We start from the raw sequence: 26,440 nt of genomic DNA on the forward strand, positions 1-26,440 counted from the left end.
TCAGCAGCCAGCCCTGGATGACCTAGACTTGTCACTCTCTACTCTGTGATTTGCAGATAAATTCAAATAAAGCAAAAGGGCAGGATGGCATTCCTGCCAAGATCTACAAAGCTCTAAGCCCAAATGCATGACAGCGTTTCAAGACACCCTGGAAGACCCAAGGAGATGCCTGACAATTTCAGTGATGCCCTCATCGTGGCTCTCTACAAAAATAAGGGCAGCAAATCAAACTGTGGATACTACAGGGGTACCTCACTGCTGTCCATCTGAGGCAAGATTTCCACCCGCATCCTCCTGATTTCCGCCCACATCCTCCTGAACAGACTTGTCACTGTCTCGGAAAGGAATCTTCTGGAGGTGCAGTGTGGCTTTTGGCCAGAATGGAGTACAGTGGACATGATCATTGCCTTGAGGCAAGTTCAGGAGAAGTGCATCGAGCAGAATAAGCATCTTTACTCTGTCTTCATTGACCTGTCAAAGACATTTGACACTAAATAGGGAGGTTCTCTGGATCACCCTGAGACATTACAGATGCCCAAGGGAATTCATAAAGTTGGTTCAGCCACACCATGACGGGATGATAGGACAGATCCTTCTGCAGTTGTCACATGCTGTCCAAAGTCTGGAGGAGGGAGTGTACATCAGGTACTGACTGTACGTCTTTCTCTTTGACCTTCACTGCTTGAACACACGGATGAAGTGCCTCTACACAGTCATTCAAGAAACCCTTTTTGCTGATGACCATGCACTCTTGGCATACAAAGACAATGATTTACAGTTAATGGTGAACATATTCTCAGATGCTGCTGCGCTCTTTGGCCTGACCATCAACCTGAACAAGACTGAAGTACTCCATCAGTCCATGCCAAACACCAAGCTGACAAATGTAAACAGCTTCAAATACTTGGGGAGCATCATCTCGAGTGATGGGTCTTTAGTCAAAGAAATTGACTCTAGGATCAGCAAAGCCAGCCAGGCTCTGGAGAGGCTGCATATCAAAGTGCTCAATCAACACAACGACAGCATCTCCACAAAGCTGAAAGTCTACAGAGCTGTGGTCATCCTTTCTCTCTTGTATGGATGTGAGACCTGGACTCCATACCAATGTCACATCAAACAACTGGAGAAATTCCACATGTGTGCTACCTGTTCCATCCTTGGCATCCGTTGGCAAGACAGTGTCTCCAATGTGGGGGTCTTAGGTCACGCAAAGTCCACCAACATTGAATCTCTGATCATCAGAGCCCAGATGCGGTGGGTGGGTGGGACACGTCAGCTGTTCTGTGGTGAACTGGAGACCGGAACGAGACCTCAAGGTCTTCCACACAAGCGCTATAATGACATTGCAAAGGAAATCCTATGCTACTGTGACATCCAGCTAAAAGAACTAGAAGCTGCAGCTGCTGACTGAACTGACTGGCAAGCTCTATGCTATGAAGCCAACTCCAGTTTTGAAGCCAGGCATGGAAAACCATGAATGGCGTCACAAAGCAGCGGCCACCGTTGTTACAACAACAGACTTCCAGTGCCCCCATTGTGCTAGACTCTGTTTCCACACCGGGACTACAGAGACACCTTCATGTCCACAATGTGTCTCCTTCGATTTGAATGACTACTAATAAATTTCCCTATCTTAGTACTAATTCTATTAACGGCAATATTGTCACAAACGTATCCTTGTATAAGTGTTTTCCCCAACAAATGCAGCAGGTTGGAGGAGGAGTCACGTGATGGAGTAGTGGCCGGACGGTGAACTCCAGCCCTCTCCAGAAAAGTCGGGAAAAACAAAGAAAAACACAAAGGCACAGAAATAAAAGTTACAGAAAAGTGAGTATAAAGGTGGAAAGAAGATGGCGACAAAAAAAGAAAAATCAAAAGCAACGGTAAGAAGAGAGGAAGAGAAGACAAAGGAGGAAAAAGGTGAAGGCCTTACCTGTCCGAAGAGGCCCGCTGCGGAGAGAGAAACCCGCTCCCTCAGGTCGGTAAATAATGGACTACAAAAATGGCTCGCTGAGCCGAGTAAAAGTGCGCAACCGCGCGTGCGCGATGCGAATGAAAAAAAACACACCGACGGGAGGGGGGACCAGCTGGGGAGTCGATCTCCACAGCCGGCAACGACAGCTGCAGAACACCTGCAGCAAGAAGAGACCACAGAAGACAATAGAAACAAGAAAGAAGAGGAGGAAAGGGCACCAAAGAAACAACAGATGGCCAACCCAGAGGAAGAAGAAGAGGAAGAGTACAGAGAAATAGAAGAAGAAAAGAAAGGCAAGGTAAAGGATATACTTGCTCTTATTAAAGGATACATGGAGTCATTTAAAGAATGGCAAACACAGGAATTTAAGGATTTAAGAAAAAGAATAAACAACACAGAAGAGAAAATAAATAAAATGGAGATGACCTTAACAGAAATGGGAAAGAAAATGGACAAGATGGAAGAGCGGGCAGTAGCAGCAGAAATGGAGGTAGAAGACTTAAAAAAGAAATTGGAGAAATCTAATAAAAAAACTAAAGAGACACAAGAACTACTAGCTCAAAAAATAGATACAATGAAAAACCATAACAGAAGAAATAACATAAAGATAGTGGGCCTTAAGGAAGATGAAGAAGGCAAGAATATGAGGGAGTTTATAAAAGAGTGGATCCCTAAGACCCTAGGATGTCCAGAACTACAGCATGAAATGGAAATAGAATGGGCACGTAGAGTATTGGCCTCTAAACCACAACCACAACAAAAACCAAGATCTATTGTAGTAAAATTCCTAAGATATACTACAAGAGAAAAGGTACTGGAGAAGACAATGGAAAAAGTAAGAGAGGGCAACAAACCACTGGAGTATAAAGGGCAAAAAATCTTCATTTATCCAGATATAAGTTTTGAACTCCTAAAGAAGAGAAAAGAGTTCAATACAGCAAAGGCGATTTTATGGAAGAAAGGGTATAAATTTATACTAAAGCATCCAGCGGTATTGAAAATATTTATTCCAGGACAACAAAACAGACTATTCTCGGATCCAGAAGAAGCACGAAAATTTGCAGAACAATTACAAAAATAGACTGAGGGAGGAAGACGGGTAATGAGAGTTAAAATGATCACGATTGATATGTATGTGGGTAAAGACAAAAATAGACTGAGGGATGAAGACGGGTAATGAGAGTAAAAATGATCACGATTGATATGTATGCGGGTAAAGAGGTATAAGAGTGAATAGAGACAATGAGCATACATAAATGTATCTGTACTTAGAGGAAAATATAGATAGTATAGACAAGAATTAATAAGGGAAGGTAATGGAATAGAGAGAATAAGGAGGGAATTAAAAGAGTGTGACATATGAAAAGTGAAATCTTTTCTGGGGGAGGCGGGGTGGGGGGAAATAGCGGTCACTGCAAAATCAGTTGACGCTTGCGAGTGGATTCGCAAATCCAAATGGAGAGGGGAGATGTGGTTGTCCGACAAGGGATAAAGGACAACTCAGGAGGTGAAGGGGAGATTGGGGATAAATAAGATAGAAATAGGAGAATAAGGAAAATGTTGGATGTTGTAGGAATGTTGTCTTATAAAGAGTTGAAAATAAGAAAACAGAAATGGAAAAGGAGGAAAGGTAATGATGGAAAAACAGAAAGAGAAGATAAACAAAATATAAAAGGGCTACGCTGAACTATATGTCTTTAAATATTAATGGAATACATAACCAAATTAAAAGGAAGAAACTACTAAATTTAAATGAATAAATGTATTCCATTAGAAAAAATAACAGATAGGTTAAGAAATAATATTGAAATATTCGAGCAAGTATAGGAGCCTTACATTAAATACAATAGCGAAAACCTACCGGGGACAAACAGTACCTAAGTTGATGGAAGGAGAAGGAAAGAAAAGAATGGACTCAGTAGAATTTCTGGTGTAATTTTGTTGAATGACAACATTGTCTGACTGGCTTAATGCAACCTAGATTGTATACCTAAAATGGATGAGGGGGGGGGGGGGGTGGGGGGGTGGTTTGGGAGGAAAGTGGGGGGGAGAAAAAGTCACTGTATATGTGTGAAAAAGAAATAGTGTATATCATGGCTAATGTGATTTATGGTGTGAAAAATAAAAAATTTTAAAAAAAAACAAATGCAGCAGGTTTACACCATGAATAGATGTCCCATCCTGTGCTGTTTTTAATGTGAAATATATTTAGATTAAATTAACAAAAATGTTTTTTCTCTTCAGAGTATCCAATTGTCACTGCTGACTGAAAGGGGGATGGGAGAAGCTGTGCAAGAATTCGTTGACAAAGAAGAAAAAGATGCCATTGATGAACTGGTAAAATTTCAATTGGAAAAGACACAGCAGTTTTTGAAAGAGAAACACATTGATAGCATTGAGGACAAGATTGACGAAGAGGTAAGTAATCCCGATGGTTATCTTTTTCAGGAAATTCTATCTTGCATTGGTTTTTGCAACTAATTTAACTGAGAAAAATACCTGTTTAAATGACCACTTGTATTTTGGTTTCAATAGAGTAGCTCCTCAATGCAATTATTAAATTATGTATTAATTGACAGGAAAAACTGCCAAATAATTTCATCCAGTTGAATTTGTACTGAAAATTCCAGCAGATTGTTAAATGTGTGTCTTTCTCTGGCTAACCTTACTCCAGATGCCTATTCACTGTCTTGGTAAGAGTCAATTTATGTAAGGATATTGCACAATCTCCTTCAGTGATTAATCATCACATGAGTTTCGAGAGTGCTGCTAAGTTTTTGATGACAGTGTTGTGAGCAAGCTGACTGAGTGAATGAATGAGACCAGCAGTTGGTGGGCTTGTCAGAACTAGCGAACTTTATTATGGCTAGCGCTGCCATTTCAAGGCATTCCAAGCTCCCGCCACCCCACCCCTCCCCACCCCGACGCACCGGAAATCGTGACATAAGTGTGCTGCATGCGGGCCCTGAGTTTCTGCTGGAAAAAAAGACCGCGCAGCGCCATCTCTGATGCAGCTGCTCTGCTGACACATACATAACACATGGAGCCGGTTTGCCTGTTCATCAATTATGTGCGTCACCACATAACATCCCCCCTCCAAGAACTGGCGCTAGTCTGCATTGTGCAAGGTTTGCAGAGTCTTCATTTTAGCAAGTTTAACCCTGCGCTAGACCGGCTGTAGTGAAGCCAGCTGGTTTAGGTCCAGGTGTGCCAGTTTCAAACCGTTATTGGTGAAAAGCTCCTCCTTTTCCCCCAATGTCCAGAGTGAAAGTAAAGCTGTTATTGTATATTACTTTGTAAGGGCCCTCGTAAGGTTGTTGGAGGGACGACTGATACATGCCCCTGCGAACGAACACAAACTTGGAGTGCTTCAAGTCTTTGGGGATGGAGGAGGAGGATTGTCCATGATGGGTCTGTGGTTTTGGTGTAAGGTTACTTAGTTTCTCACTGAGTTGCTGTAGCACTATGGTATTTTTGGGCACCTGGTTGCATGTGGCCAGCAGAAACTTGCCAAGAACATTCAGGGGTGCGCTGTATACCATCTCAGCTAATAGTGCCTGTAGGTCTTCCTTCGGGGCCATGCAGATCCCGAGAAGGACCCAAGGTAGCTCATCCACCCAGTTGGGGCTAGTCAACCTGGCCAGGAGAGCTAATTTGAGTGCCTGTGAAAGCGTTCAACCAGACCGTTGGATTGGGGATGCTAGGCGGCTGTGGTGTGATGTAGCTGTGTGCCGAGTAAGCTGGCTCATTCTGACCAAAGGGCAGAAGTGAACTGGGCACCTCTGTCTGTGGTTAAATGTGCTGGGATGCCGAAATGGAATACCCACATGGACAGCAGGGCTCTGGCACAGGAGTAAGCTGTGGGTTTAGTGATTGGAACAGCCATGGGCCAACTGGTGAACCAGTTGACGATGATGAGGAGGTAACGGTAGCCTCGCAAGATTGGTAGGGGCTTCATAATGTCAGCGTGTATATTGGCAAATCTGCGGGTTGGAGTTTCGAACTGCTGAAGGGGAATTTAGTGTGCCTGTGGGCTTGGCAGTCTGACAGTGCATATCCGTGCCGGTTCACTGATCTGTTTTTGCAAGTCGTGCCATATGAAACAAGAGGAAAGCATGTGGACTGTGGTTCTGATGGACGGTGTGAAAGGCTGTGAATTGAGTTGAATGCCCTCCTCCACAGAGCAGGAATGACGGGTCGGGGGTGGCCTATGGACATGATATAGAGCAGTGTCCTGTCACCTTGGCCAAGTGTTATGTCCTGCAGCTGTAAGCCAGTGATCACGGTGCAGAAGGTGCGAGTCTTGGCATCCACCTGTTGGGCCTGTGCAAGCTCTGAGTCATCGAGACCCTGTGACAACATCTGAAGTGTGGGCCTAGAAAGGGCATTTGCCACTACATTGTCTCTCCCTGAGAGGTGTCGGATGGTCGTTGTGAACTCGGAGATGTAGGCGAGGTGCCGTTGTTGATGGGCTGACCAGGGTTCTGAAACTTTTGAAAAACCGAAAGTTAAAGGCTTATGGTCCGTGAAAACTGTGAATGGCCTCCCCTCCGGGAAGTATCAAAAATGCCGTATTGCAAGGGAAAGTGCTAACAGCTCCCCGTTGAAAGAGCTGTATTTCAGCTCTGGTGGTCATAAGTGTCTGCTGAAAAATGCCAGGGGTCTCCAGTGGCCATCCACGAGTTGCTCAAGTACTCCCCCAATTGTGGTGCTCGAAGCATCGACGGTTAGGGCAGTGGGAACATCTGTCCTCAGGTGTTCAAGCAACGTGGTATTGGCTAGGGCATCTTTGGTATGTTGGAAAGCTGCTACAGTGTCGTCATCCCATGCCAGGTCTGTCTTCATTGCGGTCACCATGGTGAAAAACAGGCGCATGATGCTGGCCGTCGCTGGGATGAAACAGTTGTAAAAATTAACCATACCCACGAATTTATCCAGACTTTTTACTCAATTGCAAGGGCATATAGTATCTGCTGAATATAAAAGTAGAGCATTGTCAGATCATTCCCTTTTGTTAATATCACATATAGGTTCTGAAAAAAATGGATATTACATTGCCAATATTTTATGGGTTCTCTCCCTAATTCATAATATTTTTGTATGGCTCTTTGTAATAACTTCTCCATTTTACGTCTGTAATGAATTATAATGCAATTTTTATTTATTAATTGTATCTTTTTGATCTCCATTAAATCCTTTTATATATCTTTTTCTAAATTCTCTATCTCTTTCTCTAATATATCAACTTCACTACAGTACTGTTTCTTAATTTTAGTTGAAAAGCTATTAATTTGTCCTCTTAAATATGCTTTTAATGCATCCCACAAAATAAATTTACTATCAACCAAATCTGTATTTATTTTCAAATATCAAGAAAAATAGAGATCTGTTAAATACCGAATCTTATAGATCCATTTCTTTGTTAAATGTTGATTCTAAAATTGTAGCTAAGGTTTTAGCAAATAGATCGAAGAAATATTTACCAAAGTTGATTCATTTGGACAAGGCTGGATTTAATAAAAATCTTTACTCTGCGGATAATATTGCAAAATTAATTAGTTTGATTCATATTTCTCAGAAGAAATCCAACTCACCAATGGTCTTATCATTAGATGCTGAAAAGGCATTCAATAGGTTAAAGTGGAGTTTTTTATTTAAAATATTGGAAAAATTTAGGTTCCAATCAATATTTATTAGTTGGATTGAATCTTTATATAAAAATCCTTCTGCCAGAGTGGTGACAAACGGCTAAATATAATCATGGTTTTTATTAAAGAGATCTACTAGACAAGGATGCCCTTTGTCCCCAGCATTATTTGCATTAGCTATTGAACGTTTAGCACAATTGATAAGACAGGACAGTAAAGGTATTAGAATTAATTCTGAAGAATTTAAGATTAATTTATTTGCCAATGATGTTTTGGTTTATTTAACAGAATCACAAAATGCATTAAAAATCATTATATGAAAGATTGAAACAATATGGAGAAATATCAGGTTATAAAATTAATGGGATAAAAGTGAGATTGTGCCATATATTGATGGTGATCATACTCATGGTTAGAAAATTGTTCAATTTAAATAGATCAAATTAAATATTTAGATATTAGAATTGATAAGGATTTAGATCATTTATATTAATTAAATTATTTACCTTTATTTCATAAAATGAAAGAAGACTTAAATAGATGGAAAGAGTTACCTATAACATTAATAGATAGAGTTAATTGTATTAAGATGAATTTTTTTTTCTAGAATTCAATATCGTTTTCAATATTTCTTGTAAAGTTCCTCAAAATTTTTCAAAAGATTTAAATTCTATAATTGGGAAATTTTTGTGGAAAGGTAAAATGGTTAGAGTATCCTTACAATAATTAATTTGGAAGTATGAATTGGGAGGTCTACAACTCCAGAACTTTCAAAATTATTATAAAGCAGCACAACTGAGGTATATTATTGGAATATTTGATTTGGATAATTTGTTAATATAGGCTAATATTGAATTAATTAAAATTGAGGAAAATATGGCACAATTTATTTATAAATGGAATACAAAGCTAATAATTATTAATAAATAATCCACCTATTTTGAGGCATTTAATTGAATTATGGAATAGGATAAATGATGAGATAAATACACAGGGGAAATTTTCAAGTTAAAAACACCCTTCTATCAGAATAAACTTTTTCCCTTTACTTTTAATAATCATTTTTTTTTTAATATGGAACCAGAAAGGAATTAAAACTGTACAAGATTGTTATGAGGCTGGTTATTTTATTTCTTTTCAAAGAATGAATGGAAAAGAAGAAATTCCACACAATACTTTTTTTGTTATTATCAAGTTAAGGTTTTATTATTGGATAATTTTGGACATAGTTTAAGATTACGAAGACGATCAAAATTTTGAAATGTTGCTTATGGAAGGTGGTAAAAAAATTGTCTCTGAAATTATTATTGCAGAGTAAGATGCCCAAATTAGATATTCGTAAGTCAAGATTAAAATGGGGAAAGGATTTGAGAATATCAATTGATCAAGATGATTGGTGAACTCTATGTAAGGATAGTATGACTAAGATTGTTAATGTGAGATATAGGTTAGTTCATTATAATTTTATACATCAGTTGTATTTAACCATATAACCATTACAATATGGAAACAGGCCATCTTGGCCCCTCAAAAATTAGAGATATAATTTAATCTCTTCAGATATATGCTTTAGATGTTGTAAGGAAGTAGGTTATTTTTTACATTCGATTTAGCTAGGTGATAGTGTTAAATCCTTTTGCATATGACTTAAGGAATTTTTAGAGAAAATTTTAAAATTTCAATCACTGATGGATCCAACATTATTTTTATTAGGCAATGTTGAGGTTGACTATATATCAAATTGTGGTTTTTAAGACCAGCAATGGCTAGAGCAAGAAAGTTTTTAGCCATTACTTGGAAAAATAAGATTGATTTGGGTTTGCAAAGATGGCATATGTAATTGAAATCATGTATTCCTTTGGAGAAAATAACGTATCATTTAAGTGATAATTATCTTTTTTTTCACAAAATATGGAACCCTTGGATTATATGGGTTTAAAATGTTGAATTCCCTGTGCCGTGTGGTGGTGGTATCACTCTGATCCATGGTGTTTGATTGTGTTAGTGATGTTTTAAATCTCCCGCTTTCTTCTTTCTTTGGGGTTTTTTGGGTGTGGAGGGAGGGGGATGGAGGGGGGATTAGGTTATATTACCTCATGTATTTTATATATAATACATTATTAATTGACTCTATTGTGGCTTTAAAATTTTTAATTTTTTTTTAAACTATGATTGTCCAGTATACACCAGTCTCTAAGATTTTGTATGTAATTACAGCCCTGAGGTTTGCCTCGGGTAAAATTCTGAACCAACCAAACATGGTTTCTGGTTGTTGGTAAATATGTAAGCTATTAAGTTACAGTGAGAATGTCTGCACATCTAATAAAAGTAGATGTGCAGCAACATATTTAAGGTTCAGTTCAATAGATTTTTACATAAAAAGGAACTTGGGGGTTATGGGAAAAAGGCAGGTAGTGCCAATGATTGATCAGCCATGATCTTATTGAATGGCTGGATAGCCTACTCCTGCTTTTCCTTATGTTAACCCCTGCTGCATTTTAACATGCGCAGACATTAGGTGATGATATGGCCTCATTTGATTTGAAATTCTTTGCAATTTAGTTTGTCAGTCTGCTTTCAGAATCTAGCCATCCAAGTGAAAAATGACTCTTCTGCCAAATGCTGAAGATGCCACGCTGGTAGATTTCATATGTGATGTGTGGTTGACATTGGAGTTCTTAACAGGGAAAATTGTGGGGGGTGGGTGGTGGTGGGGGAAAAGTTTTATGGTTTTTCTTTTTCTCATGATTTGAAAGGCTGCCAATTTTGTTTATGTAAACATCATTCCTACCCCTCATCTTCTGGAATTGGTCTCCACTCTATGAAAGAATAAGTTATATGAACATGCTTAATAAAGGGTTAATGGATTAGATAAGGATACAGTAGCTGTTTGTGCAAACCAGGGACTATAATTGCCTTAACATCTGTGCCATGGTAAGATGATAGTTATCTCCACAAGTATGTCAATAAACCTTGAGTTCAAGATGCTCTGACTTTCACAGAACATTTATAGACATTACAAGGTAACGTGTAATAGTAAACAAAATGTAGGTGCGTGAAACTTGTAAGGGTCTTGTGCAGACCCCTGCCCAAATTGTGTATAAATATATGTTGAACATTCCGATGATTTCATTGTATGGGGCTCAGTGTAGAGAATAAGCCACTGAACTCTTTCTTGAATCCCCTCACTCCTGCTAGCATTACCAAGGGTTAAATAAAGAAGCTGTACTTTCATTTCGTTCTGCTGTTTGTTTTCTTACACCACGGGCTGACTTTAACATTCTGACTGATGTACCCTTTCTTAGGTTTCTCATTATCTTCCCCTCCTACAAACTATTCCTTGATCCTCCTAATCTTTTCATTAGTCCCTTTCAAATTGCAACTCTTGGGTAGCCCTCCTGGCACACTGGTGCGATTACTGGGGCAAAGGTGCTGGGGATCTACCCATTAAATTGCCAATCCGGCAATTTAAGGGGACCCTGCCACTGTGTTGATGCGGTAAGTGACACATCATACACTCACAGGAACTATCGCCCATCAGTCTTTCTCTCCCCCTCCCCCTCTGGACGTCAGTAGCCCCACCAGCCGTCGGTAGCCCACCCCCCCCCCCCCCACCGGTCGGTTGCCCTCTCCATATCGTCAATCACCACCCACCGCATCAGTCGTTTCACCACCACTCACCCTCAAGTGATGTGCTGCTGGGAACTGGGGTGGGGGGTGGTTGCTGCCACAATGTGCTGCTCCGGTTCACGGTGATGGCTCAATGCAGGAGCAATGGCCATCTTCTTTACCCATAATCCCCCACTCTGCTAGAACCACACTGCCGCGAACTGGAGTGGCATTCACAGCAGCAGAACATCGCGGTTCCCCCCCCCCCCCCAATTTTTGGCAGCGACCTCTTCCCCACCTCCAATTCTGGTACCCTATTCTCGCCCCAATCGCCAAGGTTTCCCTGTGATGAAAGCTCTGATGTCACCAGACTAACTGGGTCAGCTATTTCCCCTTTCAAACCACTGGACCAGGACGACTAGGTAAGTTTTATTGTGTTCCCTGAAAGGGCCTTCTAACAACCTGATCTTGTCACCATAGCTGAAGAATGGATTTTGGTTTCAAGTGCTGATTGCATTCCATGCTCCTGTTATAATAGAGCTTTAAGGACCACTAAACTGGTATGAACAAATGTGCAGTGCCTCTTCAGTGAGTGAGAACATCTGTATTTGGTGTGATAGTTTAGAAATGTATTAAGATAACTAGTTTGTTGTCATACATGTAAATACAATGTATAGAAGCACCAAAATTCTTGCATGCTGCAGCCAAACAGGTATTTTTGTAAAACAAAAGTACTATAATAGTATACATTAAATTACTCCACTACAGAAAAATGATCAATATAGGTAAATAAGTATTTACAGTTACAGCTATTGCAAGAAAAAAATAGTTGCACCATTTGTGCAAATGGCTATTTTTGGGTGCTCGAGTAGTTTAAGGTTAGGCAAATAAGGGGAGGTTCAAGAGATTGATAACCATTGGATATAAACTGTTCTTGAACTTAGAGATGCTGGATTTCAGTAGGTTATGACCAGAATAATGGGGTATATAATGATGTTGGCTGCCTTCTTGAGGCAGTGCCTCACAGAGATGTCTTTAATAGATTGGAGGTCTGAGCCCATGATGGACTTAGTCTGTTACTTTCTGCAGCCTTCTGCATTCCTGGGCATTCATTCTTATCACATAGGTCGTGATGCAACCAGTTTGTAATATGTTCCAAAGTAAATTTGTTGAAGTTCAATAGAGTATTCAATATGCCAAAACTTAAACTCTTAGAAAGTAAAAGCATTCATGTGTCTTCCTCATAATTGCATCAGTGAGCTGGGTCCAATGTGTAGGACTAACGTACTAAGCTGCTTCTCCACCACCATCCTATCAGTACATGCTTAGTCCCTTGGCCTCCCCTTTTTATACTCCAGAATAGGCTCCTTGGTCTTTTTCATGTTGTGAAAATTGTGTTTTCTCAGAAATTACAAGATTAAGATGACCTTCTCTTAACTGTCTGGTTAATGTTTGACTGGTATAATGATGAGAGAACATCATAGACAGAAATTAGTTCACTTTTGGAACGTTACCCTGACTGATGATCTCTGATCATTTTAACTTTCAGGTACGGCAATTTCGTGAAATGCGGGAAAAAAACCGAGCAGAAGAAGATGAAGAGGTTAATGAAGTATGTATTTTTTTTGTTTTACATATTTTAAATTATTATAAACTTCCTCTGGCCTTTAAATAACAAAATTCGGGCACTACTTTCATGCCTGCTTCTGAACATGAGCAGTGATGTGACTGCACACACCGGAGTGATTTTTCTCTTTATAAGCTGCAACATGTGATCAGATTTTACAATGATGACATTTAGCTGCCCTATGAACCTATGGGTGCATGTCTAATCTCTGTAGACCCAAAGCTTTCTATAGTAATTCATTTTATTGTAAGATGAGATGATTGTTCATGCTACCTGAATTTTCAGTGGTGCATATACATATATTATTCCTTGGGCCTAGAGTACAGCATTGAAATGTGCTGTCCATTGTACTTATGGCCATCTTCATTTGTGCACATAGGTTCAGTCTTTTATGCCTGGGCAATTTGAGTACTTGTCTGGGATGTTTCTAAAGTGTCGTGAGAATATATGCCTCCACCACCTCTTCAGGCAGCGCATTCCAGACCACCTCTATGGGGGAAAAATTCACCTTCTACCTCTCACCTTTAACATAGCCCCTCTTTTTTTTTAGACACCCCCACTTCTTTTGCATTGCATAAACATTTCTATATTCTTCAGTCAACAGATTTTTAAAATGAGTGAATCTTCAGTGCACCATTCAAATGTTTTGTGTTCTTTGTTGGATTTATAATGTCATCATTTTTTTTGCTGAAACTGCTTATTTTGGAAATACTGTATAATATGTTTTTGAAACATAAGGCAGCAATCTCTTTTGAGTGTCTTGGGATACTTTCTAAATCAAGGCAGTAATAACTATAAGAATTTATTTGACTTTCTGTAACTTAATCACTTGGGTTAAATTTATTACAATGTTAAAAATTATTTAAATGGTGATAAAGATTGATTTTACATTAATTGGAAATGTCCTATGATCGCATTGATATGTTAGACCTTTTAAGCTATTTTTAAATTGAATTAAATGCAAAATGAATGGTCATTGTATACTTGATCACTAGTTGCTTTATGTAACTGCAAACAATATTTTTTCTGACCAACTGTTTTTGTTTCCATTAATGAAAGGCGATAACTCGAGCCAGGGCACATAGGGCTGAAGGAAAAGGAATTTCATCATTCATTAGTGATGATGAGATGGATTATATGGATAGTATCGAAGGAAAAGTTACAGACTCTGATGAAAATGCATCACTACCTACCAAGGGGCGAGGAAGAGGCTGTAGAAGGGGCAACCTTTCCACTTTTTCCACTGGAAGAGGAGGATCCAGAAGAGGGAGCAGTAAGAATGGTTTATATTTCTGCAAATTGACAGAATAAGCTAGCTGGTTCATCGAGACAGACCCAACAGTACGTTGGCGGAGCCATCACTGTCAACACTATCCCTGCAGTCATATTAGTGAAAATATACTGAGAAAGTGCTTTCCTCATCCAGATACCGCCCTCCTGTTGGCATTGGGGGGGAACACAAGAAACTGAAGGTGCCGGAGTCTTTAGCAAGCTGGAGGATCTCCGTGGGCGAGGCAGCCAGTGGGGAGAGATGGACAGTCAGTGTTAACAACCTTTTCCGAGGCATCCTGAAACGTTGACCAACCTCCTCTCCCCCCCGGTGCCGCTTCGCCCGCTGAGTCCCTCCAGCTACTCCATCTCATCCTTTGGCCAATGGCCTGCATCGAGGCTGGATTGCCCCCACTCCGGGTTGAGGGATGGGATTTGCCCGAGTTCCAAATGTGGGGTAAGAATCGACCCAAGGAACTCCTCACACAAACCATCTGAGACTCTCATATTCATGAATCAATATTTTTTTGTATAGATAATATACTTTTATTGCATTGCATCATTTGTCTATTTGTTTGTTATGTTTTTGGCACAGACTAGAAGGGCCAAAGGGGCCTGTTTCTGTGCTGTAATGCTCTCACCTGATTCGATCTTGAAACCAAAATCACTCCAGGTAATCAACTGGACTAACTATTATTTATTTTAAAAAAGAGAAAAATTTTACACTTTCATGCCATAAAGTAGCACAACCGACTTTCTGTCTTCCTTACGGTAGACAAAAATACTACATTCTAAATGCAGTATTATGTGAGAATAATTGAATCTTTACCTTTACTATATGCCTGTACACCAGAGAAAAATACTTGTCCAAATATAAACCACATTGCAAATTTAAGAATTAAGAATAAAATTCCACGGCAGCTCAGATAACCAGGAATGGGTTGAATATGGTTCGACAATTAATTGGATAGTTGAACAGATTTGTATCTGCATAGTTTTTAGAATTGTAGGGGAATCCTACTTTCTCAGTGGTGATTTGATCCATATATTATTTGAAGGCCAGCAGTGTGTTGGTATACATTGTACATTACCATTGGTGTTAGCTCTTACCTTATTAGCTTCAAATGGTGCCTAGATCTGAAATCTACCATTCTTTCCTCCTCCTTCTCCTCTGCCTCCCCCTTGTTACCTTCAATTAAATTATCCAATTTTTATAGTACATCCTTAAGAGTGTGAATGATCACTAATAAAGAATATTATCTATTTCATTTCTTTATAATATAAATAGATTTATTTCTACCCCTTAAAAGCACTGTGAGTAATATTCTATAGAGACTGCACACTATCCTGTGGCAAAAGTGCTGTAGATATCCCAGGTAAACAGTAATTCCTGAAACAAACATCTGACAACCTCCTCTCCCATGTAGCACTATCGATCTCAGGCTCCCTGCCTTGAAATGTAATCCTTGATGTGTTTTGTATTTTCTAATATCTATATTTTTTCAATGAGTTAGCAAAGCAATTTGTTCACGTTTTAAAAAAAAAGCTTGATTCAGATATAATTTGATATAATAATGCCACTAAATATTTCTTGCAATCATTTTGCAGGTGGTGTTAAATAATTTGGGGATACTCTGAGGTTATCACATTTTTTGTGAATATGCTATAATGGTCTGACATATAAGCTCAAATCTTTTTTTGATTCATGAGGGAGCAGTGGAAGAGAAACTGGCAAAGAGCCAAAGGCTCCCAGCAGCACCAGGGCATACAAGACTCCAGTAGTTACACAAGTAAAGAATAAATCAATCATGGAAGGTAAGCCAATCTGCATGTCAGACAAGTAAAGACCTCAAACATAAAACATTTATTTGCAGTAAAAATAATGAATTACTTTATGCCTTTTTTTGATTTTCATTGTTTTTCAATGCAATTATTTTTATTGTGCAATATTTGATTAAATGAAAGTAAAATTTAGTAAAGATAAGTTTCTTCCTCTTTGGGTTCCACTCTTTCTCACACAAGATCAATTTTTCTGCTCTACTAAAGTTTTGAGTTGTCTTGTGCTTTAATACAGTATATTCCCCATTAATCTATATGAATTTAACTTTTTGTGTCAATGGCAACTCTGTTGTCTGCATGATGTTGGAGAATATCTATTTAATGTCTTCCTCCCAATTCAGCCACTATCATCAATTATTGTGCCTGATGTGCTTTGAATGAGTGCCAATTCTACCTGTGAAGTTATTTGGACAACTACTGAATGGACACTTTATTTTTAATATTTTAATAAACATTGTAATAACATTTATTTATTTAAATCTGATCATTTTGAGTAGTCCCACAGAAGTAATTCTAAACTATACATTTTAGTTTTGTTTAAATAATTGTTTTGGAACTGTTTGTTTACTCATTGCTATTCCAAAATACAGTTTTCACCTTTCTAATTATCAAAAACATGACTGATAACCTAATTTTATTTTACCAGCTTTTAAAGCACCAAGCCAGCAGCAAACAGAAAACTCATGCATAGAGGTATAATTAGTTCTTTATTAAACATTCAGTATCATTATTTTCCATATAATTTTGTACATTATGGCTGGGAAACAAGACAATGAACAGCAATTCTAGTCAGAGGGATAACAGCAGTGATTCATCTGGAATCAGCCAGGCAAAGGAATGGAGTGAAGCAGAATACAAAATGAAGACAGAGTGGGAAGAGGGATCATGGGGGAAAATGTGTTGATTCAATTCAGCTATCTATACTGAAGCTCAGCCCTGTTATTTACCTGCAGTCTTAGATTTTTCTCTTTATGTGGATGACTCCTCCAATTCTGCAATTCTCATCTTTAATGTAATTTGTGGGAAGGAATGAAGTCAAAAGAGTATATCGCTTCACGTTCTTAGGAGTAAATATCTCCTGTGACCTGGGACAAGAACATTGATGCAGCCATCAAGAAAGTGCACCTATGCCTCTACTTCCTTAGAAGACAAAGGAAGTTCAACGTATGTCTCCTGATCTTGATAACTTTTATAGGTGCACCATTGAAAGCATACTTTCTGTATGCATCATGGAGTAGTTAATTTATTTTTGTTAACTTTAGAAATTCAGCATGGTAACAGGCCCTTCTGGGCCTTGATGCCCAAATACACCCAATTAACCTACTAAACCTATACTTTTGAATGTGGGATAAAACCAGAGCACCCAGAGGAAATCCATGTAGAAACATGGAGAACATATAAACACTTTGCAGATAGCACCAGATTTGAACCCCAGGTCGCTGGTGGTATAATAGTATTGTGATAACCACTGCGCCAACTGTGCTGCCGTGGTATGGGAACTACTCTGCCTAAGGTCAGAAGAAGCTACAGATGTAGTGAATGCAGCTCAGAGCATAATGCAAACTTACCTCCCTCCATGAATTCCATCTATATCTCCTGTGACAGACTATATAGAAGTGTTTGGGAGATAAATTAGGAAAGGTTTGTTAGAGCAAGTCACACACACACTTTAAAACAGAATTTTTGCAGGAGCTTTTGCAAGTGTCTTCAGACTCGTGATGGACTGTTTGTAAAGTAACAAATGTAACAACAGGCAGTAGCTGCTTTGTCTGGAAAACAGAACTTACTGTCTGGAGGGTCATGTGATCTTTGCAGGCAGAGAGCAGGAAAAAAAGCAGGCTTTGCTCTCATTGAGGAGGGAGTGAGAGAGAGAGGAGAGAGACACAGACATCAGTTCCAAAGGGACAAGCTGGCAAGCTTTGGAAAGCAGCCTGGTCAAAGGCGAGGACTGGCTGTCCGGTGTTTCCCTTGGACTAGGAGAAACAGAAAAGAACTGTGGTGACCTGAAACAAGAAAAACTTTCTCTCTCTGAAAACCTACAAGAACCTTTCTGAGTGGTAACCATTTACCTGTTAAGCACCAAAGCCTGGTGAACTTTATTAATGTTAACTTCTGTGCAACAGTACAAGAATTGCCTGCAACCAGTGAGATTGGACTTGGAACCAAAGAACTTTGCTGAACTTACATACACATTACATGCACATATGCTTAGCATTAGAAGGGGGTTAAGTGAGTCAATAGAGATAAGTTAAAGTGTGATTCTGTTTTCATGTTTAAAGATAATTAAAAGCAACTTTTGTTTAAGTAACCCTTTGTCATGGTGCAAATCTATTGCTGCTGGGTGTTGCGGTCCTCTGGACTCGTAACACTCCTGCTGCTTGACAAAGCACCAACATACTGAAAAATCATCACATCCCAGATGCACTCTCTTCTCCCTCCTTAAGGGAGCCATCAGGCTCCTGAATGAACCCCGTAACAGTACTTTAACACTGCTCTTGCTTGGTGTTAATTGATCTTCCTTTTCATTGGATCCTATGCTTCGTAAATTGTGCTCTGCATGACAATACAAATGTAAGAGATAATCTGTTCATGTATTTGCAGAGGAACCCTTCTCTCTACGCTAGGTATTTTGTGACAAATAAACTTTTGATTTCTTGTTTATTTATTTAAATCTGATCATTTTGAGTAGTCCCACAGAAGTAATTCTAAACCCACATGCTGGTGGGTTAAATGAACTTCTTGGATAGGTGGACAAATGTAGAAGAGTTCGATTCGTTCCATTCTCTATTTGACAGCTGTAAAAAGATTTAAGTTATAGAGCCTTGCTGGAATATTATGTGTAAGATTTCTTCCCATGCTTATTAAACAATATGTTGGCAATGGAGGGAGTGCATCCTCACCAGATTAGTTCCTGAAACAGGAGAATTGACCAATGGGGATAAATGAAGCAGACGGGGTCTTTGAGATCAACTCTTACTTTCCATTGAAAAGTATAGGGTTTGACAAGTAAATACTGAAATATTGTTTTTCATGTCTGGGAAGTCAAGAACAAGAGTTCACAGGCTCAAAATAAAGCCTCAAGAAGAGGCTTTGTTACTGAGAAGAGAATATTTTTTTTACATCAGGAAGAAATTATTCTTTAGAATTCTCTACCCAAATTGGTTATGAAAACTTGGTTGCATGTTCAAGGCTGGCAGATTTTGAGGTATTTGAAGGAATGGGCCAAGATAGAAGATGAGCAAAGAGGCAAATGAGCACGCTGGAAAGGAAAAAGAGGGGAAAGGTGAAGAAAATTAGAATCGGGATTTATTGTCATGAAATTTGGTGTTTTGTGACAGCATCATAGTGCAAGCATACATATTATAACCATCTTATGACATTACTATAAAAAGTAATGCACAAAATGTAAGGCAGTGTCTTTGGTTCATTGATTATTCAGGAATCTGATGGCAGTGGGGAAGAAGCTGTCCTTGTGCCACTGAGTGATCATCTTTATGTTTCTGTACATTTTTTGTGATGGTAGCAGAGTGAAGAGGGCATGGTCTGTGTGGTGGGGGTGTTTGAGAATCGAGGCTGCTTTTTTTTTTTAAGACTCAGCCTCATGTAGATGTCCCCAATGGAGTGAAGTCTGATGCCTGTAATGTCGCAGGCCAAGTTAACAACCCCCTCTGGAGTTTATTCTTGTCTTGAGAGTTGATACCTCCATACCAGGCAGTGATGCAACCAGCCAGAATGCTCTCCATGATACATCTGTAGAGGTTTACACCAGTCTTTGAAGACATACTGAATGGCCTCAGATACCTCACAAAGTATAGCCGGTGGAAAGCCTTATTTGTGATTACATCAACATGGAGGCTCCAGGATAGATCCTCGGAGATGTTGATACCCAGGAATTTGAAGTTCTTGATTCTCTCCACTACTGAGCATATGATGAGGACTGGGTCATGTTCCTCTGACCCTCCTGAAGTCCACAATCTTTGTTTTGCTGGCTTTAAGCGCAATGTTGTTGTCATTATACCATTCAATGAGCTGAACTATCTCTTCCCATACGCTTCCTCATTGCCTTCTGTGATTTTTGCCCACAATTGTGGTGTCATCAGCAAACTTTTAGATCGTATTGGAATTGTGCCTGGCCACACAGTCAAAGGTGTATAATGAGTAAAGCAGTGGACTAAGCACACATCCTTGGAGTGTGCCTTGGATCATGTTCAGTGAGGAGGAGTCATTGCTTGCAATTTGTACTGACTGTGGTCTTCCAATGAGAAAGTCAAGGATCCAGTTGCAGAGTTTGTCGCTTCTTGACCAGCACTGAGGGAATAATGGTATTGAAGGCTGAGCTGTAGTCTCTGAAGAGCAGCCAAATGTATGAAATGCTGTTTTCAAGGTGATCCAGAGCTGAGTGGAGAGCCAGCGATACTGCATTTGCTGCGGAGTGATTGTGAGGATAGGCAAATTGCAGTGGGTCCAGATCTTAGGTACGTGTTAATCCTGGCCAGGACCAGCCTCTTGAAGCATTCATCGCATGAGAAGTTGAGGCAGCCCACGCTAATTTTCTGGGGAACCGGGATGATTGATACCGTTTTGAAGCTGGTGGGATCCTCTGACTGCCACAGTGAGAGGTTAAAAATGTCTGTGAACACTCCAGCGAGTTGGTTGACACAGATTTTCAGTACCCTGCCAGGAACACCATCAGGGCCTGACACCTTGCGAGGGTTCACCCTCTTGAATGATGTTCTGATGTCGCCCTCAGAGACAGGTATCACAGGGTCCTCAGCCTTTTCTGGTTGGCATTGTTTGGTTCTTTTTCAAAGCAGGCATAGGTGTTCAGCTCATTAGGTGGTGAAGCATCGCTTTGTAGGCTGTAATGGCCTGCACTCCCTGCCATAACTGGAGTGTACCTGTCTAGTTTCCTCCGGAATTGCCACTTTGCTTCGGAGATGGCCTTCCGCAGGTTGTATTTCTTGTAAAAATCTTGATCCCCAACCTTAAACGTCCTTGTTCTTGTCTTCAGCAGGTTGCAAATTCTCTGATTCACAAAGGGCTTCTAGTTCAGAACACTAGGCATTTGTGTGTGGGCACACACTTATCCTCGCAGGTCTTGAAGTTGGCGACACCTGTTGCAAATTCATTCAAGTCAATGGATGAGTTCTTGAATATGTTTTAGTCCACTGATCCAAAGCTGTCCTGCAAATGCTCCTCCGGCTCCCTCAACCATCGCCGTCTTCACCACTGGTGCAGTGGTCTTCAGTCTTTGCTTGTACACCAGGATTAGAAGTACAGCCAAGTGATCAGTCTTGCCGAAGTGGTTTGGTATGCATTTTTCATGGTGGTGCAGCTGTGGTCTAGTGTGTTGGTTCCCCTGGTCTCGCATGTGGCGTGTTGGTGGTAGTTTGTCAGAGATTTCTTCAGGTTGGCCTGATTAGTGAAGTCTCCCACAATGATTGAGAATTCATCTGAATGTGTGGTCCCATGGCTGTTTATCACAGTGCTCAGTGAAATTATCATTCAAGATTGAGAAAGGTGAAGTACACATGGAGAAAAGTGTGAAGAAAGGCTAGAAAACAATTTCAAAGACTGGTTTCTTAGGAATATCACAGGAATAATAACTTGGCTGACATGGAAATTAAAAGCAACGTAAGGGTTTGAAAATCCTGGCTATAATTTCATTTATCTCAGCTGAGGAATTCTCCTTAGTTGTGATGGGTAATGTTAACCACAGGTTTCTTAAGTATTGCCATAGTATCACCAGTTTCCTTGTGAAGTGAAATTGCATAATAATTCATTATAAGGGTAACATTCTATAATATTCAACTTTGAATTTTGCAATCTAATCAGATTTTATTAGAATTATGTCTTAAGGCAAATGTTCTGAAAAAGCATTTTGGCCACGAAAATTAGACTTCAAATCAAATGTAAATTATGTCAGGAGTACTAATTATATTAAAAAATAATTTATTTAGTTATATGGTATTTTTAATTTTGCACATTACAGATTATAAGTAGTGATGATTCGGATATAGAAGGAAGTTTATCCAGTTCTGCAAAACGTTATCAAAGGTATGTATGTGTTGCAAGTCAGCAAAAAATTTGGGAACGTACTCTTATTAAATATATCACTGGATGTGATATAGTAGCTTTGAATACTGATTTGGGTATATTAAAATTGTAATATTGACATAAGAACAATTGTCAAATTCTGCAGGAAGAATTAATGCTGAATTAGTAAATACAAAATATTCTATGCAATTTAGATGTTGCATATTTATTACTAGAGACTTTCTTGTATGAACACAAGAAGTAGGAGCCTTCTGAACTATCAAAACTTCTGCCTTAAATAAGATCATAGCTGATCTGGCCAATCAACTCCACCTACCTGTCTTTCCCCCAAAATACTTAATTCTCCTATGCAAAAATTTATCCAACTGTGTCTTAAGTAGAGAATGAGGCATTTTCTACTGTTTACTTGGGCAGAGAATTCCACAGATTCACTGCTCTTGGAAAACCAGTTCCTCTTCATTTCTGCCCTCAATCACGAGGCCATATATCCAAATTCAAGTCTTGCCTACCAATGGAAACAATTTGCCTGTCTCTTTCCCCTCTACCCCTTCCTTAATTTTATGTTGCTATAAGATCCCCTCATTATTTTGAATTCTGAGTATAGTCCCAGCCGACTAACTCATAGGTTAGCACCTCATCTCCAGAGTCAAGCTGGTGAACCTCGTCTGCACGACTTCAAGACCAGTTTATCTCTTTCTTAATTATAGAGACCAGAACTGCACCCAGTACTCCAGGTGTAGCCTCACCAGTACCCTGTACATTTACAGCAGAATGTCCCTGCTCTTGAACTCAATCCCTCTACCAATGAAGGCCAACATTCTATTTGCCTTCTTGATTGCTTGATGGGCAGCACAGTTAGAATAGGAATTTGTTTGACGCTGTTCCAGCCAGCGACCCAGGTTTGAATCTGGCACTGTCTGGAAGGAGTTTGTACGTTCTCCTTCCTGTTGCTCTGGTTTCCTCTCACCATTCAAAATATACGGGATTGTTGGTTAATTTGGGTGTAATTGGATGGCACAGGTTTAAATAGGTGGAATTGGCTTTTACTGTGCTGTAAATAAAATTTTACAAATTTTTTAATTTAAAAATGTAATTTAAATTTACCTGTTGCACTGGCAAACTTAACTTCTGCAATTCATGCACAAGCACTCCCAAGTTCCTCTGTGCAACAGTGTGCTGCAAACATTTACCATGTAAATAATAACTGATCTACTATTTTTTCTTCCAAAATGGATGACCTTTCATTTGCAAGGATTATAATCCATCTGGCAGACCCTTGCCCACTCACTCTATCTACATTTCTCTGCATCCTCTGCAGGGATTTTTTATTTATTTTTGCTCTAGTGGCTTCCAAAAATTCCAATAAATTTCTGTATTTCCCTTGAGCTGAATTCTGTCATTTTTTTAACATATTACAAAATGGTATCATGTTTTTACATATCAAAAACTGAAAATCTGTCATCCTGTTGTTTAAAATGCTTGAAAATTGGGTTATGAATCTGCTCCAGTTTCAAACGTGATTCATGATACACTGGTCTTTTTCACAGAAACTTGAGTAGAAATGATAGAACTAATTATTCTGTTAAATACCTCCATTCTCATGCAACTCTTGTGCTTCACTGACGGAAGCTGGACTAATTTTTCATGAGATCACAAGGACATTTAGAAGCAATTTTTTGTTAAATTTCCTATAATAACACAAAACTTGTATTTCTTGACTGTTTTCATTCTTGCAGCTTTTTTCACTTGTTAATTTATCACCAGTGTATTTCTACAGACTAATGGAATTGGTCAGTAGTCAGTTTGTGTTTTGACAGCAACAAACAGCATTTTTTTTTTTAAAAGTAAAATCTGCCTCGGGCGCATTTATTGAAAGCATGCAGTTATATCCAATTAGGTCTTTATTCTGTTCTATATGGCTGGTAGTTAAAACTAACATTCAAGCCCTGATGGATATCTAAGTTGATAAGCAGCCTCTTTTGAATGAAATGTTTAGGAAATTTAATTGCGGTTGGTAACTTGTGTTCTTATTTTCTTTATTTGAAAAGGACTAGTAGTGCCTCGGCATCTTTCAGTAAGAGAGCGCCCCAAAGCTATTCCAAAGGAGTGTCATTTTTTGATGATGATGATGAGGTAATTTTATTTATCTTGTCTGTAAACTAACCGGGGTGGGGGGCTGAGTATATAACCAAGGGGATGGGTGGATGTGGATGTGAATGTATACACACACATTTTTATCCTTCTTTTGCATCTAATTGGAAGTCAGTGTCTTCCATCCTAAAAATTCCAAAAAACCTTTGCCTTCTCTGCTCGCATCTGACCTACAGACCTGTCTTTAGCCTCTCTTTTCATCGCCAAATCCTTTAAATTCTAGTGAACCTCTTTGAATCCTCTTCAACGTTGGCACATAATTTCTTAAATTAGGAGCTCAAACTGCTCACAGTACTCTGTGAGATCTCACCAGCAACTTGTAAAGCCTCAACATCACATCCCTGCTCTGGTATTCTATTCCTCTTGAAATGAATACCAGCATTACATTTGCCTTCTTCACCACCATCTTAACATGCAAGTGTACCTTCAACCTATCCTGCACAAGAATTCCCAAGTCTCTTCACATCTGGGTATTTTTGATTTTCTCCTCACGTAAAAAATAGTCTGCCCATTTATTTTTTTTCTTCTACCAAAGTGCATGACTCTACACTTTCTGTCATTCAGTCACATGGTTGAAATAAAAATAGGAGGTTATAATTATGAGATAGGAAGGATTTAGACTTTTTTGATGGGAATATATATATTAACCCATCATCGAGGGCCATATGGCCTGTACTGTACTGTGTTCTATTATTTAATTTCCTACTTCTCTGCCCATTCTCATCTGTCCAAGTCCTTTTGTAGTCTCTCTATTTTCTTTTCATTTGTTTTTAATTCAGACTTGCAGCACAGTAACAGGCCATTTCGGCCCACAAGCTCATGCCACCCAATTACACTTGATTGACCTACAACCCCCAGTACGGGAGAAAGCCAGAGCTCCCGGAGGAAACCCACGCAGACACAGGAGAAAGTACAAACTCTTTACAACATGGGATTCGAACTCCGGTCCCAATTGCTGGCATTGTAAGAGCATTGCACTAACCATTACGCTAACTACTTCTCCGCCTACCTTGGTATCATCTGCAAACTTGGCCACAAATCCATTCATTCAATAATCCATGTCATAAATATACAACATAAAAAGAAACGGCCCCAACATTGACCCCTGTGGAACACTACTCGCAACTGGCAGCCAATCGGAATATAATCCCTGTATTCCAGCTCCCTGCTTCCTGCCAATCAGCCAATGCTCTATCCATGCTGTATATTTCCTTTAATACCATGGGCTCTTGTTAAGTAGCCTCTCGTGTGGCACCTTGTCAAATGCCCTCTGAAAATCCAAATGCGCAACATCCACTACATTTCATTATTCAGCCGCCTTGTCACTTCCTCAAAGAATTCCAATAGGTTTGTCAAGCAAGATTTTCCCTTGAGGAAACCATACTGGTTTTGGCCTAAACTGTCATGTGCCTCTAAGTACTCTGTAACCTTTATAATCGACTGTAACATCTTCCCAACCACTAACGTTAGGCTAACCAGTCTATAATTTCCTTCATGCTACCTCACTCCCTTCTTGAATAATGGAGACCATGCCAGAATCTATTGATTCCTGAAGAATTATTACCAATGTTTCCACAGTCTTTACCACTACCTCTTTCAGGACCTGAAGGTGCAATCCATCTTATCCAAGAGACTTATCTACCCTTAGACCATTCAGCTTTCTGATCACCTCTCTTTAAATAGTAACTGCATTCACTTCCCTTCCCTGATATGCTGGGATATTCACCCCATCTTCTTGACTCCCATTATTATTTCACTGGCATAATTTTCTAGTAGTCCTATATCTACTCTCACCTCTTTGATTCTTTATATACTTGAATATGCTTTTTTGTATTCTCTTTGATATTGTGTACTAGCCAACTTTCATACTTCATATTTTCCCTCATTATGATTTATTTTAGTTACCTTCTCTAAGTCTTTAAAAACTTCCCAATCCTCTATCTTTCCATGAATTTTTGCTTCCTTGTATGTCCACTTTTTTGCTTTCATATTCCCGAGGTGATATTTTTATATTTGAATATTTCCTCTTTTTTGGTATGTATTTCTCTTGCACCTTCCACAATTTCATCTCTCATGCCACTGTAATTTCCTTTACTCCTCTGAAATACTGACGTATTTTACTTTATTTTCTCCTTGGTAAATCTCAAATTGAACTCAATCATATTGTGATCACAGCCCCCCTAATTGTTCCTTCACTCTATAATCACCTTGGGTGCTTTACAAAATACCTAATCCAGTACAACTAGTGGGCTCATCAACAAACTG

The 26,440-nt window shown here is 39.3% G+C and overlaps 1 protein-coding gene across 3 annotated transcripts in view; it reads left to right on the forward strand.

The window, feature by feature from the left end:
* Positions 1–26,440, forward strand: part of mre11a (MRE11 homolog A, double strand break repair nuclease) — a 90,492-nt gene that overhangs the window by 60,061 nt on the left and 3,991 nt on the right. For all 3 annotated transcript variants that reach the window (XM_069890808.1, XM_069890809.1, XM_069890810.1), the window contains 7 exons: positions 4,220–4,393; positions 12,782–12,844; positions 13,919–14,132; positions 15,839–15,943; positions 16,614–16,660; positions 21,960–22,024; positions 24,073–24,157. In XM_069890808.1, the coding sequence (XP_069746909.1) occupies positions 4,220–4,393; positions 12,782–12,844; positions 13,919–14,132; positions 15,839–15,943; positions 16,614–16,660; positions 21,960–22,024; positions 24,073–24,157 (753 nt within the window). The remainder of the gene's footprint in view (positions 1–4,219; positions 4,394–12,781; positions 12,845–13,918; positions 14,133–15,838; positions 15,944–16,613; positions 16,661–21,959; positions 22,025–24,072; positions 24,158–26,440) is intronic.

The sequence above is a fragment of the Narcine bancroftii genome, chromosome 7 (genome assembly GCF_036971445.1).
Source record: "Narcine bancroftii isolate sNarBan1 chromosome 7, sNarBan1.hap1, whole genome shotgun sequence".
In the NCBI taxonomy this organism is placed as follows: Eukaryota; Metazoa; Chordata; class Chondrichthyes; order Torpediniformes; family Narcinidae; genus Narcine; species Narcine bancroftii.